Below are 23,902 nucleotides of genomic sequence, written 5' to 3'. Positions count from 1 at the left end.
TTTTATTAAATCCACCTGCAATACTGATTACTATTTATGAACTGTTAAATTTAGTATACGTAGACGATAACATGTCAAAATTAGAACTCAGTGAATTATGAAGTGACACATGATGTAATAATAACGTCAGATTAAAAATATCAAAATTCTATTTAGATCCTCGAAAACTTTTTGTAATTAAAAAAATTATATAGTTTGTTTCATTTTCTTTATAGTTTATATCACAATTTAATCTTTTTTTTTGTCATATTTTTTCAATTAGAAATAAGGTTAGATCATATTTTTTAAATTTATTATAGTACCACAATAAAAGAAACTTAATTACCATAAAATGTTCATTTAGTCAGCTTTCGGACCCCCTGAACGAACCATTATGAACTGATCATATGTAACTCATTATACACCCAAAAAAGAACAAATTTTACGTTTTTAGTGAGATTCTAATTTACGAACTTTAAATATAACACAATGATCTTAATTGCTAAATCATCATGTTGATGACTTCTTTTTTGTTGGATTTAATATCTTAGTTCATAAACTTGTCTAAATGACAATAATACTCTATCAACCTTTGTAGTAGTTGATTTTTTCTATATAGGTTCTTATATTGTTTTATTTGTCTATTTTGACCTTGCATTTTCAATTTTTACTCAAATCTATCATCATCACTAACTATCGTTCATGAGCTATTAAATCCATAACACATGGTTAATTACATGTCAAAATTTGACATGTAAGCAATGAAGTGGCACACGACATGACAACCATGTTAAATTAAAAATCTCAAGATTTCGTATGAGTTTTTTAAATGCTCTTCACATAATTGAAGAGGGGGATAGATGTAAAAAATAAACTTTTAAAGAATCAGACAAAATTTTGAGATTTTTAATTTAACATGTCTACCATGTCATGTGTCACATTGTCGTTTATATATTACAATTTTGACACATCATTAGTCACGTATCTTGAATTTAATGACTTCAAACTTTAATTATTACTGATAGTAGATTCAGTAAAAATTTAAAAATATGTGACTAAAATAGACAAAAAAAAAAAAAAGAACTTAGATGAAAAAAATCAACCAGTAGAAACTTGTAGGATATTTATAACTTATCTAAATTATAAAAAAAATACAAAATAGATTTTGACATCTTATCTTTGTATTGGTTTTTTTTTTTTATTTTGCTCATTTTTCGGTTGTAAAAAGTTAAATTAAGTTTTTAACTTGTTGTAACTAACCCAACTAAAAAAAATCTAACAACTGCAGAATATTCTTTTTATTCAGAACCACGATAAATTTGTTAAGGTATAGTTCAACTTAATTATTACAATTATATTGATGCATTAATAAACTAAGTTATTAATTCTATTGAATCATATTTTATACGCTGGTCATTGTCGACTCATAATACATTCATAAAATAATAAATTTTATACTTTCAATAAAGTTCAAGCTCGTGACATTTAAGTAAAATACAAGTGTATGAAATATTAATCGACGTATTGTTAATTTTTTTTTTATTGACTAACTAAAAACAAACGCGTGCACGTGCAAAGATAATTAAAGAAAAAAAAATTAAAATATTAAACAGAACCCTAAAAAGAATTATAATTACTTATGATAAAACCCTAATTGCTTAATCCACATTTATTTTAATCAATTCTTAGTGGTATTTATTGATACAAAATCATATCTCGTTCTAAAAGAGTAAAGAAAGTTATTACTAATTGTTAAAATAGAATTATAAATTATTATTGTCATATATGTTATCTCTTTTAATATAATCTGATTTGATTATTTTTATAAATTTTATATTTTATCAATCTCTTCGCATTATAAATATGTTATATATTACGAATTTTTTTTTTAAAATTTTTTTAAGTTAAATTTTGACTAAAAAAATAAATATTAATAAATTAAAATACGTATCGATTAACATATTTTATAAATATAATTAAATTATTATTAAAAGATTATAAAATTAAAATTTAGAGTCAATCGGTAAAGAATAATTGATAATTACTTCAAAATTTAAAATATATTTAGTAAATTCCATGAATGACGAAGTCAAATAATTCATAAATCATTAGCAAGAAAATATGATTTATTTTTCTAACTATTCACAAACTTTTATAAATTATGTTTCAAAATGATTACAAGTCAACTAATAAAGTTAATGAATTTATTTCTTTAATTCAATAATAAATTTCAATCATATACACCAATCCCATGTATATAGTGTATATAATATATATATATATATGTTTTGAATAATGTTAAGAATTAAATATGTAAAATGTGAACTAATTAATTTTTTTTTAATTTTAACATAAAATATTTTTTATAAAATTAAAATTTTAATAAGTTATTTGATGAAAAAATATATATATGTATATAAATATGAAAAATAATCTAAGAGCTTTTTTTTTTTTGAATTTTATTTAAAGAAAAGAATATTATTATTTACTTAAAAGAGGAAAAGAAATCATTACACCAGTCTAGTATACGTATCGAATGAAAAGAAATCCATATTATATAATTATAAATTAGTCAATGATATTTCCATGATTAAAAAAATTAAAAAAAAAATCATTTCCTCAATTATTAATTTTAATTTTAATTTTATTTTTGATTTTTGATTTCGTCTGTAAAATTCGGGATACTTTTTGCGGTTGGTAGTAGTATTGAAATCTGAGATTTTGACGTGGATGATTGAACGCGTAGGTGGGTGGGTAGCTCAGGTTGTGTTTGATGTCGTCAGGCGGGTGAAACCGCCTTCTCCCTCGTCGCTACCTTTCTCTCTCTCTCTCTCTCTCTCTCTCTCTCTCTCGCTCGATCGAGACTCTAACTCTGAAAACCCTCCCGAATTTTCAACTGTTTCTTGAAAATAGCCAGCCATGGCAGCGGCGAAGCCGCGGTCTGCTCGATCGACGTCTCTCAGGGATTCTTCCGAGTCCGAGAAGTTGGAAGGCACCGGCAGCTGGGACGCTCTTGAATGGACCAAAATTGAGGTTTCTTTGTTTATCTTTCTATCCATCTGATGAATTGTAGGGTTTTCTGTCTTTCTTTGTATAGCATAAGGTTGTCTGCATGCATTGGCGTGTTGTCTGGTGCGTTTGAATTGAATTGTGCTCTTCTTATTCTTCTGTTATTAATGGTGGCAGCCGGTTTCGCGGTCGGTTACTCATGTGAACTTGGATTGTTTGCTGGAAGCGGAGGTGGTCATAGTTGAGGTACGGTTTCGAGTTGTTGGATTCTTGTTTTCTGAGTGATTTTCTTGTTTTGTATGTATTCGCATACTGACTGAGTTCTTGCATTGTTCGTGGAACCTAAAATGTTCTTTAATGAAGGATTTTGAATTAGAACATGTGTTTTACTGTAATTTGTGGCTCGAAGGGCAAACTGTTCATGACTCGATTTTTAACTTCATTTTCGTTGTTGTTTTGATTGACGTATGTTAATGAATATTTAGAAGTGAGTTTATGCGTTGAATTCTGAATGAGCTTTACTCGGGACGCTGGGAAATGACTGAATAGCTCATGCTGCAAGGTAGTAGAAGTTATTGGTATCGGTTTCTGTCCTACTTAGGGATTTCAGGCCAACGATAGGTGTTTGATTATGGGACAATTATATATTATTCTTTGCCAATGAATGCAGTTCAAACATTCAGTAATCTTTAGTTGGATTTCAATTGATGAGGGACTGTTTTCCGATAACAAGGGATGAACAGTGAGATGGGGTAGTCAATGGGGATAAGGAATAGCAACAAGAATACAAATAACTCAAAAAAGTAGCACGATAAACTCCTGGTTCAAAGACCAAATATAGAGAAAATTCTCTAGATGAAGTTAAATAGTACAAATCAACATAAGAAGATATTATATCGATATATATATATATATAGGTTTCTACTAATTCTACTCATACTTAGAATTTTACCTGTAGGATTAATCCTAGAAGGAAGTTGACCTAATTAGGAAAACTTAAACTATAACGAGATATAAAAATCATTGGAAAACATAAAAGCAAGGATCTGATATTTAACTACTCAGAACAATGTAAATAAAAATCATACCAAATAAATTAGGGAGACAGGATTGTTAAGAGGACGACAACCAAGTCAAACTAATCGTTGGAGAGATCAGTGTTTCCATGATAGAATGCAGAAAGCAAATTCTCCGGATAAATCCGGATAATATGATAAAACTTAGGTTGTCAATACCATATTGACAAGCACTTCAATTTTCTTTCTTGAACAGTTCAATTGTGACAGATGTATTCTAGTGTTTTATTTCGTGGTTGCTGCTCTTTTTTGACTCGTATGTATTAACAAAAATCTTTAATGAAAATATGTGGTAAAAGCTAAACGATTTAACTTTTCTTAGCATTTTAAATGTTAATTAGCTTAAGTTTGAAAATTATTAATTGTGCTTTTTTAAGACTACTTATTGTATTCAGAAGGCACCAAGGCGTCCCACCTATATACAAAAGCAATTCACACAAAATTATTTGTCAAAATATCTAAGGGTTCCCAAATATCTTTCTCCATCAACTGAGAGGATGTTGCTTAAACAGAATCCAAAAGGCACCAAGGGGTTGGGACCAGTGCACAAAAGCCAGTTACGCATTTATATAAGGTCCCCAAGATATTCTCCATCAATGGGACATGATCCTTTTCTTCAAATAATGAGGACATGATCCTTATAAACAAAATACAAAAGTTACTGTTGATTCTACCAGAAGGAGAGAACACTACAAACAAACCTTCCATTTCCTTTCTTTCTAAACCGAAGGATAGTCAATGGGGTGAGGGAGACTACTTCCTTTCTTTCTTGCCGCTCCAAGGTCAATGCTGAAAGCTCTTTCATTATCAACTGACAATTGTTCAACTGGTGTTGAAGAGGATAAGGGTTGAATTTCACAGCCTTTGGACACCAAAAGATAAATGGAAACAGAACTCATTCTCATGAAAGAGCACCATTTAACCAAAATACTGCCCTTCATCAAATTTTATCTACAGAGAGTTAACCCCAAACAAAAGTAAAGTCATGGTGAAGCTTTTTTTTCAACAGTTGTTCCCAAAAAGAATCTATCATCAACTTGGTTTTGGGAGCAACTGTCGTGAGAGATCATACCCGATATATTACTGTAAAAAAAAAAAGGAAAACAAAGAGGGAGCAACTTGACAGAAAAAAAAGGAAAAAAATCAAATGAAAGTAGACTTGAATAATGGATAAAGAAAAACTTGATCAGGTAAATGGAGTCATTTAGGAACTTCTTTTCAAACAAAGACCTAATTTGTTATGTTATTGGTTATTCCATCTTGGATTGCCCAACTCACTTTGAGAAGCCCAATTTGGCCATTTGCCCTTTATATTGGCAGCGATCAGATACCATACTTTGGTAGTGCAATCAAGATGGATCAAAATCATTGAATTTTTCAATATTACCCTTTTTTTATAAGAAAAGAAGATTTTACTAGACAGAGAGAGAGTAAAAAGGAGGAGGATAAGATATTAGCCATTTCTTAGTCTGTTATGCAAATATGGGTTTACTCATATATGTATGTTTCAAAAAAATGTATATGTATTTTTTATTTCAAAAAAAAATATTTCGAAAAAATACATATATACTTTCATATATATATATATATATATATTCAAAAAATAGATATATGCTGACATATATACTCTCATATATATTTTTTTAAAATATATATGCTTACATAATTACGTACTATATTAAAACATAAGATATTATGTTTTTTCTTGTAAGATATTCCTAGTGCTGTTATGGTATTAACTACTTCGCTTTGATCACTGAGGTTAATTCTGAAAGGAAATCTAACTGATACAGAAACCCAACTTAAAAAGAAAATCGAGGTAACGATCAATATGAAACCATGATAGGAAAAGATCCGGATGCTATTGTCTGTTGGCATCTTTTGTTCTTGTTTCTGCTATTCTTTTTCATCTATCTTTTCTTTTGGAGGATAGCTTATCCTTGTTCTCTTCTAGTAAATTTCTTCTTTTATGAGAAAGTATAAAATATTAGGAAAACCTGTAAGATTAAATATTCCTAATTTTTTTTTTGGATACTTATATTTCCTTCCTCAATAAGGATGGGTTCTTAGGGTTTCTTTTTTCTTGATTTTCCATTTTTGTGAACTCAGTTTTTAGAGAGTATTGGGAATTTGTGGTTTATTAGACATATATTAAATCGCACTTTTGTTTAATTTTTGTTTTACACTTTGCATATATATATATATACATGAAATTTTTGGTGCCTTTTGTAATGAGTTTACTTGGTGGACTAACTGTGAGTTTTTGGGACTGTGAGAGGTTGTATACTATACTTTCCAGAAACTTTCTTTTTTCTTTTTGAGATAATACAATACTTTCCAGAATAACATGTGTTTTCAGTTCTATAATGTTCATATAATTGTTGCTCAGAAATTTATGATTTGCAATGAGAATAATGTAAGATTTATTTGCATTTTTCGTTCTCAACTTTATTACATAAATATGATCAAGGTTGAGCAATTTCAGTTTCCTTCCCGTTAACTTTTTTGGTAACTTGAACATACTGGAATTCCTATTTATATGCTCAGGACAAAAAAGAGTTTTTCCTTTTAAGCAATTACTTTTCTTCCCATTGGAAATGGAAACTTTGGATAACAGTTCAAATGGCAACCTACTTTCCTTATATTTTTATATTTAATATGCTGGGGTTTCTCTTTCAGGGATATGGTGTTGTTCTTGTTAATACGGATGAGGCTGGAACCTTGTTAGTTACTAACTTTCGTCTTCTCTTTCTGGTAAGCATTGTTATTCTCCTCCCCGGGTGCATAATTTTTCCGTTGTTTTTAAAGTTATTGCAAGTTAGTTTATATTGTATCCTCAGGGGTATTGCTATCATATTTCACCATATCATTTTGCTATAATGTGACTGCTTAATATGAGCATGCTATTGGTAACTGTATCATTGTTCGGAGTTGTTTGGCTTTTTGAGGCTCAAACTTATACACAGGTTCTTGAGAAAGTAATTCCATTCTCTCTTCTTTTCTTTCATGTGGCAACACACTGGTCTCAACAATTCTATGTTTGAAATTGGAATTTGAAATGCAAATTCAACAAATAAATGTTGGAATCTGGGCTGCAAAATTCAAATTAAAACATTGGAGTCCTGCAGAATTTAGGAACTGGATCTAGTATGGGGGATTGGGATGGCCTTCTATCTTGTTGTTTTCCCTTTATTATCTGTTCTGTAATGTTGTTTTCTCTTCCTAGGAAAATACCTTGTTCCCTCTCTTTGTGTTCTGTTCTTCACGTAACGAAATACTCTTCTTCCTCTTCTAAAAAAATCAGAAACTGGAGCTCACAGAATTGACGTGTATTTAATATGATTTCCACCCACGCCCCTTGTTTGGGCAGTGCTATAAGATGTTATTGATGAAAACAAAAACTGGATTTTGGTTAATATACTTGTTACACGTTTTATTTCAAAAGAAAAAAAACTGGATTTCGTACTTCCTGGCTGTTCAATATTTAGCTCAAATTCAATCACATTATTAACCCTTATACCATCTGTAGCTTGGAAATTTCAGTAACTCAGTTAAAACATATTGCCTTTTATAGGTATGGTTACATGTTCATCATTTTAGTTTTACATTTTTGTTTCTTTATATATGTATTTTTTGCATGCATTTTATTACATGGCCTTTTTGCCTTTTGTTTTTCTGATTTGATGATATATCTTTTCATATGACTAATCTATACTTTTTCTTTCCTTTCAAGAGTGAAGGAACCAGAGATATCATCCCACTTGGTACAATTCCTTTGGCAACTATTGAGAAGTTCAACAAAATGGTTAGTTCTTTGGGTTTGTATCTTTATTCTTCCAGCAAACTTTTATATTGTGGTAGGCTGCTAGCTAGAAGCAAGGAGTTTGATGGTGTGGAACTTGTACTTTTTATAATTGATTTGGCGGAATCCATATAGGTCGTGAAGGTGCAATCAACTGCTCGTCAAACTGACAAGACTCCATCACAACGGCTTCTCCAGATAGTTGGTATGCTTTTGGTGAATCTAACTTATGGAGATGCAGATATCTCAAATATTTATTCGGTACATTACCCATAGAAATGTAGATGAGGGAAGTATATTAAAAAACATTTATGGCTTTTTCAAAACTCTGTCACAAATAGTTAAGAAAGCGACACTTTTCTCTTCCATTCCCCTCCCCCTCCATCATCTCTACACGGTGCTCCTCCATAGCTAAAAATTTAATTTATGATTTTTGTTTATAGCTCTTTGCATTCTAGCACTCGTAGGATTTGTTCATGAGTTATTTTATACATGGTTACATCCCCTTGGTGTCGTATGTTTAATACACATTCTTTTTATCTCAAAGAAAAAAGGATTTGCTTATGAGTTGAATTTTGTCTAGTTTTCTTGTTGTTTGTGGAGTTAGGTTAGATTGGAGGATCTTGTAATCTCTTTGATGAATCATTGTTTTTTCAATACAATTATTCAGAAAATTTGGTTTTCTCTGTAGCTTAGATTTTCTGATAATTCTTTGGTCTATTGACTTAAGATATCTAGGTTTAACACCTAACCTGTACGTAGAAGTATTCATTGTCCCAAACCCTTCCAAGCCTGCAAGCCGGCCCACAACTTTTATGGGCGTAGACATGATTTGCTGCATGTAGTAAGGCCTGTGCTAAAAAGAGGCCCAATGACATTTGGGCAAGGTTTGGAAATTGAATTTTTAGGTCTCCAGCCCAATAGAAAATAAAAGAAATCTATAATTTATATAGGTCAATTAATTTATACCTTTTAAAATTACTAAGCCGCACCCCTGATCCCATCCCTTCCCCTTTACAAGATTTTTTTGGTTTTTTATGGATCTTGTATATTATACTTGAAATTGCATTAGGCTTTTGAAATTAGGCTTACTTTGAATCCTTCACAAAGACTTGAAGAAGTATATTTTGTCTTGCAGGAAAAGATATGAGGGTTATTGTCTTTGGTTTTCGCCCTCGAACAAAGCAGGTTAGTTTTTCTTCCAACAGAGGATGTGATGTAGGAAAAATAGGGGTAAATTGTTCACTTAAGGATCTAGGGTTAAAACCTAGACGTTGCCCCTAATGTTTTGTGATTTTGGGATTTTTTTGAGAGGTAATTTTCTGTTTTTTTTTTCCTCAGATGGTGTATGTTTTGATATTTTAGGTGTAAGATTCTTTTGATTATGATACTACATTGATATGATTGATTTGTCACTTAGAGATATGGGGAACAAAATCCTGACATTACACGTAAGGTTTTGTTAAACATCACATTTAAAAAGTCTTAGATATCATGTTTAAGAGTTTAGTTGCATTATACAATCAGAAAATTGAGACGCTTTGAAATATTTTATTGAATAACTTAATTCTATCTCCAGATATGGATAATGCTTTTAATGTACTTTTGTTAAATAAGATTAAACTAAAAAATAATGAAGCAAATAAGATTGGAAATACTACTCCTAATAAGAATAGAAAGTACTACCAATATGAATAGGAAAACTAAATAGTAATAAGAATAAAATCCTAGAGTTGCAAAAACTATAATAATGAACTTCTAAATAATATAGGATTCTTATATTTAATGGTGTTATAATTTCTAATCTAGTTAGAAGAATTAAAGTTAACTCATACCGTATCAGTATGCCTCAAACTCTTGATCATATGTTAGATGTTCCAGGTCTTCTGATGTTAAGAAAAATCCTGTACATGTAGCTGTGAATTATTTTGGTGATATAAACAAAATGGGAAATACATGTCCAAGGCTTCTAAACTTGTGTTTCGACATAAGAGGACATTCATCATCTTCACTGAGATTTAGGGGGGCTTATAAATATATTGATTGAATATTCTACTCTCTTCTGCATGGGTGGCCCTGTTTATGCCTTTCGTACATCATAGGGCTTTTTCTTCTCCCCAGAAAAAAAATATTCAGTGAGGATTTGGTGTTAGGGAAAAGATGCCACCTGTGTAATATCAGTTGTCTATGCTGATGCAGATCAAGTCTCCCTGGTTTCTATGTACATATCTGCAATGTTCATCTGGGATGGGTCTCAAAGAAATGTGGTAGTTCCATGAAGAATAGGTTCCTAGAAAGAAAGATAACAACCAATCTTTTATACATGAACACTTGGTTATTTTATGATAAAAACAGATACTATACTTGATCTTAGCCAAAAGGCCGAGAAAGATATCACTTGGTTATTTCTATACCTATGGTGGGGCTTAAGCTTCCTTTTGAGATGCATTTCGGATGAAAGAAAATACTTTGAGGGTGTAAGATTATTTTTGAGAGGTTGAAAAACATTCTCTTTCCTGTCTGGTCACTCTTCTCAAGATTTGATGTTTGACTGGTAAAATCCTAAATACTGCTCAAAATCAATAGGATGGAGTCATGCTTATTGATCTCATGGATAAAGGGAAATGTTTGTAGTTATTGAAAAGTTGCATTCAATTTGTCGAGGAATGGGATGGTTGTATTGGATCTGGTTAAAGTCTTATTATATTACTAACTTGTGTGTGCATATACATTTGTTTGTTACCTCTTTATCTCTGATGAAGTGTAGTTCTCATATTTCTTGGTTAAATATTCTTTTTAAGAGAGAATTAGCACTGTCCTCGGAAAAGGGTTCTTTTGTCTTTGACAATTCAAATTCAAATGAATAATTTATTTATAATGGATATTCCTTTTGGTGGAGCTTTAGTGATGCATATGGTAGAAACCTGATGTAGGAATTATTTTTTGTTATAGAGGCGCGCTGTGTTTGATGCATTACTGAGGTGCACAAAGCCACTTAGAATCTGGGACCTCTACGCTTTTACTTCTGGGGCTTCCAGATTCCATAATACAAACCCAAAAGTGCGGTTGTTGAATGAGTATTTTCGTCTTATCGGAAGAACGTCAAAACGAGCATCGATAAATATGATTGAAGACGGGGTATTTACATTGTCTAATGAGTTATGGAGGATAAGTGATATAAATGCCAACTATTCCTTGTGTTCGACTTACCCATTTGCTTTGATTCTTCCAAAATGTATTAGGTAACACACTGAAATATTTTCCTGCAACAGAGGAAAGAAAGCCAAATTCTATTTTTTTGTTTTGTATTTTTTGTATAAACTGTATCAGTTCATTTTCTTGTCTTTATGACCTAATTGTGCAACTCATTTTGCATGGCTGCTGATGGAAGCGATGAAGAAGTGATTCAGGCCTCCACTTTTCGGGCAAGGTGTCGCTTGCCTGTAGTCTCTTGGTGTCATCCTGGTGGGATTTCTTTCTGATTTTTGTAGACCTATTCTGTTAAAATATTCATATTTAATTGTGTTATGTGGTGTGAATAATAGGAACTGGAGCAGTGCTCGCACGTTCATCCCAGCCTTTAGTTGGTCTGATGATGAATATGAGGAGGTATATTGTAATTATCATTTGAATCTATGAAAAGTACTGATATTTGTGACAAACATATTGTGAATATGTGGATTTTCTGTTCAAGGAATTGAATTATATTTTTCCTTTTTCTTTTCCTGATTGTCTTCTTCATTCATTTTTGTGTATGATTCAACAGCAATGCTGATGAGAAGATTGTTGCGGCATTTTGTGCTAAACTAGGTGGTGGAAAGGGGGAACGGAGGTAAGGTGTCTTCATTTTGCTTATATTTTGTTTGATGTTTTCCCTAGTGTTCTTTGCTATAACATTTGGATCACATTCCTTTACTTTTCCTCTTTGTTGCTGGCTGCATAATGCTGTGCAGAATAGAATGATATAGTTATGCTTTTAGATATTCCACTATTTGCCAGATTTCTTTGTGATTATAGCTTTATACTGTTTGCCAGATTTCACAATGTTAAACTTTTTTCCAATTATTGTTAATGTGTGAATAATTGGCTGAATAATCATCTATTTAAAAAAAATTAGACTGATAAAAAGTATTGTTTTTAAAATGCATATTCTATTAGTCTCCTATACAAAGTGGGATATGCAGTGTCTAATATGAAAATGAACCCAAGCAAACATAGAGGCAACAGATTAATTAATGACCTTGCATGAAGAGTCATTATGGGAAACAAATCTTATCAAGTGTTATCTCTGGATATTTGTGTGATGCGATTTCATAAGCTTGGGTCCTAGCCATCTAGTTTTGCATTTGCATTGTGGCCTGAATGTTTCGGAGTTCTTTTCTTATAAATAAATTTTCAATGTTTTTTTTTGGTGTACCTCCTTCCGTTGTATGGTGCCGGGAGAAGGAACGCTAGAGTTTCTAGTGATCACTTTCAATCTCCACATTAAATGGGAATTGATGTTTTTGGCTTCAAGTTGTCTAAGGCTCATGCTTCTTCCTCACATGTCTCTATAGTTGTTTGCACAAGAATTTGACTGCTATTTTTGTGTTCAAATCTGTTTCTTTTCTGTTCTTTGCTGGATACCTCATCCGTTTAGCATTTACTTTGAGTACTTTATTTCTAATGCAATTTCTTATTTTATATAAAGAAATAATGGGCAACAAACAAGTAAATAAGAAGGTTGTAGTGAGGTTCCTTGCTTCAAGATTAAACTTTGAACTTAGGCCTTAATATCATGTGAATGGTAGGGTGACCAAATATTTTAAAAGTTTAAGGTAATAGTGAATAACTTGAACTCTGTTTCTTGATTATTCTGATGGTGTATGCATATGCATAATTCATCAAGAAATAGAATTTTGTGCACCTTTATCAGTTATGCACCTTGTGATTGAATCACTTGATGTAGGAAAGGTACGCTAGCTTGTTCAGATTCTAGGATTTTCATACAATGAGTGTTGATTCTTTTGTCAGGTCTTGTTGGGTAAATGTTTTTGCTGTATGCTATAAAAAGATAAGTTGAGTGATGTAGGACAAGTACCCTTCAAACGGGTTTGTCCTGAGGTAATCTAGAAATATAGGAAATTTAGGTGAAAAACAAAGTGCAAATTAGAAATCAACTGAAAAACATAGAGAGCTAAGACAGAATATGATGAGTTAGACGGAATAATAACCAATAGACAGAACAAAGAGAGATAGCAGGAAATAAAATCCTAGCACACAAGGGACGAGATTGGGGCTTGGGAGAGTTTGAAAAGCTGCTGTTTTTTTGCAGACATTATTCCTCTTAGTATTTTGTGGGTTGTATGGAAAGTTAGGAATTGTAGAGCTTTTGAAGGAATTGAAGATACAAAAGGTTTTGATGTACTGAAAAATAGATGGCTTAGGACCCTAGAATTTTTGCTTTCGGGTCATCCTCCGATTATGGTCCAAATGTTTAGGAATACTTTCTGTTTGGAGGATTAAGCTGTAAATAATTGTACATGATCTGCACCAGTCGGGGCTTATAACAATACATATTATACTTTTACTTTCAAAAAAAAAAAAAAATCCTAGCGCACAAATTCTTGTTCATTATTGTCTATGATCTAATTGTTTTATAGCCAATGATTTTTTTATAGGCATTAGTTACAACTAATAAGGAAAACAATAAAAGAGGAAATCAAAGTTTCTAATTCCTGATAAGCTTAAGTCTATCTAATAGCCTAAATAAATGAGGTATTAAATGATAATGAGAATTACGAAGAAATTATATAATCTTAAATTAATTTCAAATCAAGATCATCACTGACTAAGAATGCATTAAAAAAAAAAGTCTCAGAAGGGGTTGATGTTTGAAATGTAGGGGTAAATTTCGCCAGATTGAGCAGTCTAAATGGTCAGAGAGTGGATAAAATGCTATCTAGGAGGATAGTTTTTTTTTTGAAATAAAAGTATGTTGTATTGAAGTAAAGGTGCCAAGGAGGCACCGCCCATTTACAAAAAATTTACAGATCATCTAGGAGGATAGTACCGTAAAGTAAGGAACTGTGTCTATCTCTTTTGACATGTTAGCTGATATTGGCAGTACTCAATTGAAGTCTCTGCCTCTGCCTCTGTCTCATAGGAAATATATGTTCAGTTACATGAAGTGTGGCTTTGTGTTGTAGGAGTTCACAGGAGGACGGGATGGAAATATATGTTCATTGTTTGTTGTTACTCAAAGCCTTGGGAATCTTTTCAACATTCCTTCCAACAGTGTTGTTTTTGTATATCATAACATTTATTGCAACAGTGACCATTTGCTGTTTGCATTTTCAAGTGGTTATGTTGGTTCTAGATTTTATGTGTTTGGACTGGATTTCGCCAAGTACTGTTGAGGAATTACTAAGATCATGTTTTGGAATGCCTTGTCTGGTGCTTCGACACTGTTTGTAAATTTTGTTTTCTACAGAATACACAATGTTTGCAATTATAGAACTCATGAAGCAATTGAGCAATCCATTGCTGATACAAAGATGAGAATTCGGGGATTGAGCAATCTACTAGAAGTCATTAGTTCTTCATTGAAACATTTTCTTGAATTTGTAAACTATAGTCTTAAACTTGTTTTGATATATTTTCTTTCCCTGTTTCTATCTCTTTATTATTGTATTATTTTAGAAAAAGAAATATTTTTAGAAAGGGAGAGAGATTAGAAAGCTAAGGAGAATTCTCTGTTCCAAGGGTTAACATGTCTGCATTATCTGAGCTTCTTGAGGCTTTTATGTTGAAGCCTGATCTAGACCTACTTTCACCTTGTTTCTTGTCTATATTATAATTCTGTTATCCTTTCCTTGATTGATTGCCCTCTTTGTAGCGCCTTTTTATTTTTCTTTCAGAAATCTATTGAAAAAAATGTCATATGAATAACTCTTTTTCTACTGAAGTTCATTATTATAAATTTTCTATGTTCACTGTTAATTCTATGTAATGCAGTAGTGCTCTTTTAGAAAGACATTAGTTTTCTTATCTTTCTTCTTTCTGTTTCAGAAAGCTTTATATTGCTGATGCAAGACCTAGGAAAAATGCTTTAGCAAATGGAGCAATGGGAGGTGGCTCGGAATCATCTTCAAATTATTTCCAGTCTGAGGTCTGAAGAAGATTTGAAATGTCCATTTATTCTTTTACTGGCTCATTTATCTTATATGAAATTAAATATTTTTACTTGTATTCTCTTTTGTCAGATAGTATTTTTTGGGATTGACAATATACATGCAATGAGAGATAGCTTTGCTCGGCTTAGAGACTATCTGGATACCCATGGTGCTGCATCTTCAGATGGAATGTCATCATTCTTGGTTAGTCCTGCAATTCTACTAAGATACAGCTATTTACCAAATGGAGATTTGAGTGGTGATTGGTATTTGAGGTTATATTGTATGGATAGTTAAGTTCGTATGCTTCAGGTGACTACAGAATTGGTGTTGCCAATTAAATTATCTTGTGTAAAATATTCAGTTACCAGAACTTTGAGGCATTCGTTTAATTTAGAGCATCTATCTTTGTCATCCTATTATGCCCTTAACTGTATACAGTACTTTTGTCTTGAATTGTTAGATCTGCCTAGGTGTCAATCATATGGATGTCATCTACAAACTCCAGATTTTAAATGAGGTGTTTCAAGTGGCGATATGACATTTCCACTAAACTTCAGAATGGATGTCATTTTTTAAATTGTGTGGAATATTTGTTTATACCAGCTTTTTTAAACAGAGACATGGTGGTTGGACATGGGGTGGAGGTAATCTCAGTAGTATGTCTGCATCAGTATCCACCCTTGGAGACAGTGGTTGGTTAATACATGTCCAGAGTGTCTTGGCTGGTTCAGCTTGGATTGCTGCACGTGTTGCTTTGGAGTCTGCATCAGTTCTTGTTCACTGCAGGTCTGTAGCCTTGTATCATATTGTCATCTAATCTTTGAAAAGTTTATATCCATTGTTTATAATCTGTTGTCAGTTCACACTAATGATGTTGTCTTCCGCCTCCGAGCCCTATAGATATATGTTCCTTTGTTCGGATTTTGGAAGGTAGTCAGCATTGGTGAATGTAATTTAGTCACTTCTTGTGTACAAGGACTTAAGATTGAATTATATTTAGACTAAGGATTGAGAGTGGAGGGGAGGAAGAGGGTCAATAAATCCTAATTTGACCTCTTTCTTCGAATTTGGACCTAAAAGGATAGGAGATAGGAAGATTTCAGATGTGTCTGATAACGCCCAAGAAATACCAAATATATCAAACAAATGACTCCAAAATCCTTAGGCCACATAACAGTGTACGAACAGATGATTGTGAGTGTCTGCTGCTGAAACAGATGACACATATATGATATCCCTAGGGATAAAGCACATTTCGATCAATGAGTTTGGAGAAAATCATTAATATTGGCTTGCGAAAGCTACAATCCAAACAAAAACTTTAACCTTAGAGGAAGCAAGAACCTTTTAGAAACAATTTTTAGAAATATCATTATAGGAAGCAGGGTTTTGAGTAAAAAAAAAACATATTAGCATTGCAAGAATTGAGAACTGAGGGTTCCAAAGACCAGATTCTATGATCAGGGCGTGAAGGAAGGGATAATATTAGATCCCAATTGGAAAGTGAAGGCACTTCCAAGAATTGCTTTCTTGGCTTGGGAAACGGGAAGATAATGCATTTTGACCATTGATAAGCTTATGAGGAAGATAAAATAATGGTGAACGGTTTTTATTTGTGTAAGAAAGCTAGAGTCTTGGGATCATATTCTCTTTGGTATCTTGTGGCATATGACTTGTGGACAATGGTTTATGGTTTGTTAGGGATAAACTGAGTTATGGCAGAATCGGTGAGAGATGAGATTTGGGCTTGGGAGGGGATATGTAAAAAGAAATAATTTGTAGTTTATTCTATTGACTATTTTCTGGGTGATTTGGAAAGAGAGAAGTAGTAGAGATTTTGAGGGGATAGAATGTGAGATATCTAGGATTAGGGATAGATGATTACTTTATTTTGGCTCTTTGATATTTGGTCTTGACATTTACTTTGTATATTTTTTTTTCAAAAAAGAAATGTTTGGTCATGACATATAGATTAGAGAATTTTGGAAATATCATAAATATATTATGAGAACTGTAGATATTTTGCAAATGGGTGATATTCCCTTGGTGCACTTATTTAATATACTTCATTTACTTTTTATTAAAAAAATGGATTGATTTCTAATTTAGCAATTTATCAGCTTCTTTATTTTCAAATTAATGAAAAAGTTCCATCTCTCTCTTTTCGTGTGTATACACACATATATATATGTATGTATGTTGTTTATTTCATGTTACTTTTAAGTCATACGTGGCAGTTTTATCATGCAGTGATGGATGGGATAGAACTACTCAGCTAGTTGCACTTGCAAATTTGCTGCTTGACCCTTACTACCGCACATTCTTGGGGTTTCAGGTATTTCAAGAGGAAGTCATATAACTATTTTGTCTCCTTTATGGATTTCTCTAATTGCAGTGGAAAAAAATTTCTTTTTCGTTCCACTGACTTTCAATTCATGGATTATATAGTATATGGGGAAATGATGTGCATGTTATGAAATTATGCATTTGTTCCTTTTACTTTTTTTATAACTTACTGCCACACTGTGCATCATCCGTATCCAGTGCTGACACCTATTTTGATAGTCTTTTTGATATGATCACTAAATTGTAGACCATTTTGTCTTGATACAGGCTCTTGTTGAGAAAGATTGGTTAGCATTTGGCCACCCATTTTCCGATCGTGTAGGAATGCCAACTATATCTGGAACTGGCTTTGAATTGTCTAGACAGTCTTCTGCTGGGAGCTTTTCGACGTCACCCATGAGGCAATCATCAGGGTCATCTTCTCAAGCTCCTACTTCATCTCATGCACAAAACAATTATTCTCCCATATTTTTGCAGGTATGTGCATCAAACTGTCACTTTTAGAGCTCCAACCCTACTGTCCTCTTTATAAATAGTCTCCCTTTCTTTTTGATGTTATAAACTACTTTTTTCCCTTATTTTTAGAATTCAATATCACTTACTTTTTGAACTAGGATTTGAGTTTAGAGTGAGGTACAAAGGAAACCACTTGGCCATAATGTCCATGTGTGGTTGGGAAGAGTTCATTATATCTTCATCTTTGTCAAATATTACCCAAGGATAATGTAGCGTACTAAGGCCTGTATCTACTTTTGTTTTTTAATAGCCAATATACCAGTAATGCAATATGAATCCTTGCACGCATATAGAGCATTGAATAGGGAAGGAATAATATGGAATATGTTTTCTATAATACAAATTTGTGAGGGGAGGAATAGGAGCATAAGGTTTTATAGAGGGGAAGCCTTTTGCTTGGTTATGGATCTCATGGTTGGAATTAATGCTAGAATTTTCAAACAATTACTTTCAAACATTATGGTTTCTTTGGGAGAGGGTGATGTTCTTTGCCTCGTCACTGGTCTTAAGTACCATATTTCGTTTAATTTGTGGTTTTGTTAGTACCTAATCATGTTATGCATGATCCCTATGTGGCTAAAGAAAATTACTTCAAATATTTTATTTTGCTAGCTTTTTAGTTTATTAATTTGTTTCATGTATTTGAACTTGTGCACAGTGGGTTGATTGTGTTTCACAACTGTTGCGAATGTATCCTTTTGCTTTTGAGTTCTCTTCGGTATGTATAAAAATAGCCAATATGTGCTTGAAATTTATTAATTTTTCCCTAAATTAGTAATATAGTGGAGAATGTATTTACTATCATTCCATGTGTTTATACAGGCTTTCCTGGTGGATTTCTTGGACTGTGTGCTGTCATGTCGTTTTGGAAATTTCTTGTGCAATAGGTAATTTGCTCTTTAATAGCATTCACCTAGATGCAGTAACAAAGTTTTCACTCAGAAAATGTTTCGTACTTGCAATAAATTTTTTTTTGAAATAACTTGTACTTATAATAATAAAACTGAATTCTCATCATGCAGAACTTGTTTTTTTTTTTTCAACCGTTAGAATTTTAGGTCTGGACGGCCATCACAAGCCACTTTGTTAGTTCTTCATTGGTGACACCCGAAGATTGTGCTTTCACCACTGTCATGTAATCAACTTTCACCTCCTTCAGCATATTGTTGCAGTCACTAGTCACCACATAACCTTGACTACTAGCCTGCCGCTATCTTCTCCATGTTGTAACCCCTTGTACCATGAACATGGTTAACAGACTGCTAACACTAAAAGTACAGAAAGAACACATAAATATCCACACAGAATGTAACCTTTAATAGCATTAGTGATTTTTGTCTGACGTGAAAATTCTAGCAGTACACATGCACATAAGCCCATGTTACTAGTTGTTAGCTTGTAAATTTTATACTCTATGTGATCAGCTCGGCCAAAAGGCACCTAACCAAGCTTAAAAAGGATTTTGTTCTTATTTTTCTTTTTGTTGCTGAATGAATAGTTGTAGCACCCGGAAAGGAGGAGAAAAAAAAAAAAAAAAAAAAAAAAAAAAAAAAGGGCGGCCACGTCAGCAGCCACGTCAGCAGGCCCGGTCAGCAGTCCCGGCCAACCAGGGCCTGCCACGTGGCAAGACCGCGTCACTCCAAAAGGAGCCACGCTGGCGATCCGCGTGGGTGCGATCCGACGGCCCAGATCAATCACGCGATCGGACGGCCCAGATTCAATCAAAAACGAACGGCCCAGATTAAAACAAAATGAACGGCTGTGATCAAAAGGCAAGGGGTTATAAATAGAACCTCCACACCAGACCACAAACCCTAGCCGCCAGCCGCTCGCCGGAGAAGACGAACCAGAGGCCGACCGCCGCCACCCGCCGCCACTCGCCGCCGCACCGGGGAAATTTCCGACCGCCGATCGAGGTAAATTTCATACCCCCGACTCGTTTTTCCCCACTGATTCCTCCTATGGCCAAATCGAAGCCGAAATCCCGGCCAAACGGCCGGAATACGCGGCCGAAGCCCAGCGGCACCGCCGCGCCCCCTCTCGGTTTTTGCCTCCGACGAGGCCCTTCCCGGCCTCCGTTCGATGCAATTTTTATATCACCGTGATCACCATTCTTTTCTCTACAGGTTGACCGAAGCCAAATCACCAAAACACGAACTTCGCCGGAGAGTCGCCGTACCCGAGAGCGCCGCCGCCAGTAAGCTCCGTTTTTCCGTAATTTTTTGGCCCCCCGAGGGCCCTAGGGTTGTTTTCTGACAAGGACCAATGCGAGTGTGGCCGAATTCGGCCAAAAACGGCCGAAAACAGTCAACCCGAGGCGACTCGCCGCCGCCAGCGGCGGCGCCGTCGCCGGAGCACGGCGGAGCCGCCGTGCCGGAGTTGCGATTTGGGCCGAAAGAGGCCCTGGGCCTAATTTGGATTTTTTTTGGAACCCGTGCAGGTACTGTGAGCGTGTTTCAGTTCCCCGGGAAAAATTCAGGGGAAAATTAGGGACAGCCTGCAGGCGCACTGTGAATCGTATTCGGATCCCGAAAACAGGTAAGGACCCCTCACTCTATTTCCTATCACGGTATTAAAGTTCAAAATGATAAAACGGTATTTCTTGAATTAACGCATGTGTGAAATTGCTTAAGGTTGCTAATGGAGCCCGAGTCTAGTGTGATTAATGATTTACTGTTGTTTGGCATGTTTTACACTGTTTTACAGCTTTAAATGCATTATGGGGTTTGATGTGTTCATTTTATAATTTCGAATGCATATATTACTGTTTTATTAATTATGGGTTGAATGACTGAAGAACTGATACTGTATGTTGTCTGTTTGGCATGAACTACTGTTTGCTTGTTTGTATGTGAATTGATGATGCTTATTGAGGAAAAGGAAAATGAAAGATTGTGTAGACTGATAATTGTATGATGGGGTCAGCCTGACTAGATATCCTGGGAGATGGTGGACGGACCGGGTCCGTAGGGAACCCTACCGGGATTGTGGTCTCACATGCCGGACGGGGTATGGAGATCTTATGATTTTGGCGCCCATACCGGACGGGGTATGGGGACGGCCCGTTTCACCCTCATACCGGACGGGGTATTGAGGTTTATGGTTTTGGCGCCCATACCGGACGGGGTATGGGGACGGCCCGTTTCACCCTCATACCGGACGGGGTATTGAGGTTTATGGTTTTGGCGCCCATACCGGACGGGGTATGGGGACGGTCCTGGAAACTGATTATGAATGTTAAAGGTTAACGGGTAGCGGAACCCCTATGGACCCCCACGGATACTAGTAGGCTGGTAAATGAGAAAAAGATATGTTGTACAATGATTGAATTACAAGAGGCGTGATAAGTGTTATGTTTTACAGCTTAAATTATTCAATGATTATGATAATGTTATTGTTTTTCTCATATTGTTTTCATAAATTCCACCAAGGTAAGTGGATGGTCAAAGTTTTATTATTGATAAAAGGTTTTGTTGTTAATAAACGAGTTTATTGTAAATTATGCTCCATTGGTCTTTTTGTGGTTTTTTACCCACCTTTATCTCCGTGACGGTGAGATATCGTGATGTTCTTACTGGACTAGTGTAGCTCACTCCTTAATTAACCATTTCAGATCAGGAAGACATGGTTCCCGAGCCCGTTCCGCAGGAGGACGACGAAGGGGATGCCTAGAGACTCTGTAGTCATACGCATAGTTTTATTTTCGAGTTTCTTTCTTAGTTAGTTTAATCTTTTATATTTTAAGTACGTTTTTGGTTTTTCGTGTAAGGGATGTTAAATGAAATTTTGATCTCGCTTCCGCATTCGATATATTTAAATACTCATTTCATTTTAATATTTTCCGGGGCCGTTACAATAGTTACAGTAGTTAGTATTACCAAAGTAAAGCTGTGTTACGTTGGTTTATACCAGAGTGATAGATGATGTTAATTGATACAGTGCTTCAATTAGGTCTACAATGTGATTTTTTATTTGGTAATTCTGCTTTTCAGTCATTCATCTCTTCTTTCTTTTCCACATGCATGGATGTTTGCACTGATTTGAGAATGATTTATTTTCTGTTCTATAAACTTGTAAGCCTAAATGATCCAAATTAGTACTTTCCAAGTTGTAAACAATCATGAAGGCATATGATCCAGGATCTTTTCTTCTGAACAAAAACATGTGATAAGGAGCTTTAACTTTTCTGAACTACTATTATGATAGTTCTAGGTGTACAATTCATGCAAATTCTCTAATCTGAAATTTCAGTGAGAAGGAAAGGCAGCAGTGTGGGGTCTCTGAAGCTTGTGGATGCTTGTGGGTTTATTTGGCTGATTTGCGTTCTTCAGAAGGAAATTCGCATGTGCACTATAACCTATTTTATGATCCTCTAAAACATGATGGTCCATTGTTACCTCCTGCAGCAGCTTTGGCCCCAACTTTGTGGCCTCAATTTCATCTTCGTTGGGCTTGCCCCTCTGAAGCAAAAGCTGGTGAGGTTGAGGCACAGTGTAGAAACATGATAATAAAATTTTCTGAACTGCAGAAGGTATTATTCTCATGCAATTGATGCAGATCGTCCCAAACATGATACTATTGGAAGTTATCCAATTTTTTTGTTGTATTATGTGTATTTTCACGGGGATTTTCCTGAATGTTTCTTGGGTGGATGAAAATGTCAAACAGGGAAAAGAGGCAGCAGAAAGAAAAGCCAAGGACATCTCAGTTGCCATGGAATCATTAAGTGCAGAGTTACGAAATGAAAAGCAGCTTAGTAGCTCAGCCATGGAGTTGGCAAAGAGAGCCGCCAAGGAAAGTGCTGCCATCAAACGAGCCGTGCAATCGTTGGGTTGCAAGGTCCAGTTTGCAAGCGGCAGCGATCGTATCGTTGATATTGAAAGAAGTCCAACAGAAACTCAGCAGAAACTTTTATATTCTCCTTCCCGTAAAGAATCTGATGGTACTTCGATGCATGATGAGAAATCAGACCTGTCCGTGTCTATTACAGTCATGGCAGATGATAATGTCTCGGGCAATCCACTCGGACGAGTGTGTGAAGCTTTATGTCCATTACGAACACGAGATGGAGGATGCCGATGGCCAGATGCTGGTTGTGCTCAGCTCGGTAGCCAGTTTGTTGGATTAAAAGCAAACTTTGATGCATTTGATAAGCTATCCATTTATGATAGTTACTTCAAGTCTGAATGAAAGAATTGTTAAATGAGCTCTGGGTAACATAGTACAAAGCTTGGAGCGCATCCTACAGGTAGCAAGGTAAATGTAGTTCATCATCGGCTAAAAAGCCGAGATTTTTCTTCTGGTTCATAAATGAAATCACCCGGGCAATACATATACACAGACCCACAGTATTTTGGACGATGGGTCTTGGGATCGTCTGTACAGCAAAATATAGAGGTAGCTGTGACCATTTGTAGGTTCTCTTTGTTGAGGAATAAAATAGAAGGGTTTAGGCAATTCGTTCAATTAAGAAGTTTTGCATATGGTCCTGAGTATAGTTTCTCACCCACCCTGCCATTCTTTCCTTCAGAGATTTAGCTTGCTGTTCCTGTTCCTATATGAGAGCCATGTATACAGAACAAATATTTGTAATTAGCCATTGATTGATTTTGTATCCCTAATAAATTTTGGGTATTCTAGTTCTTTCCCTTCTTGCTATTTATTCTTTAGTTTCTCATTAAATTATGTTTTTCAATAAATTCATTTCATAAAGAAAAAGAAGTTTATTTGAAAGTTTCTTATTTTTATGTTTACAACTTGTATATGGATTATAAAATGTATATAGATTTATTTGTTCATAGTTGGAGAGGAGAAGTGTTTGTATAGATTTATAATATGGTCTTGTGAGATTTGGTTATTATTCTTATTATTATTATTTTTTATGATTTTTGAAAAAAAAAAAAAATGTATCTTGTTTGGCAATTATTAATCTAGTAAACAAGTATGTTAATCCCCAAATTTTCAATAACAATATATTAAGTTTTTAATATTTAAGATTTTAAAATTTAAGGATCAAT

At 34.3% G+C, this 23,902-nt stretch overlaps 1 protein-coding gene and 1 pseudogene across 1 annotated transcript; one reads left to right on the top strand and one right to left on the bottom strand.

Annotated features, from left to right (window-relative positions):
* The first annotated feature begins 2,639 nt into the window (after positions 1-2,639).
* Positions 2,640-23,528, top strand: MTM2 (Myotubularin-like phosphatases II superfamily). Its single transcript, XM_088212543.1, has 19 exons — positions 2,640-3,012; positions 3,166-3,234; positions 6,744-6,818; positions 7,798-7,869; positions 8,002-8,071; positions 9,005-9,054; positions 10,819-11,108; positions 11,258-11,331; positions 11,412-11,475; positions 11,633-11,698; positions 14,917-15,016; positions 15,111-15,224; positions 15,640-15,809; positions 17,274-17,358; positions 17,637-17,846; positions 18,544-18,603; positions 18,708-18,772; positions 22,137-22,416; positions 22,554-23,528. Exons 1-19 carry the CDS (start codon positions 2,899-2,901, stop codon positions 23,073-23,075), a joined length of 2,550 nt encoding a protein of 849 aa, XP_088068669.1. The 5' UTR covers positions 2,640-2,898; the 3' UTR covers positions 23,076-23,528.
* On the bottom strand, positions 10,149-10,261 carry LOC148268653 (U2 spliceosomal RNA; annotated as a pseudogene).
* Positions 23,529-23,902: the final 374 nt, after the last annotated feature.

This window comes from Carica papaya, chromosome 2 (genome assembly GCF_054855325.1).
Source record: "Carica papaya isolate Zhongbai chromosome 2, ASM5485532v1, whole genome shotgun sequence".
In the NCBI taxonomy this organism is placed as follows: domain Eukaryota; kingdom Viridiplantae; phylum Streptophyta; class Magnoliopsida; order Brassicales; family Caricaceae; genus Carica; species Carica papaya.
This window is presented reverse-complemented; position numbering and strand designations above follow the sequence as displayed.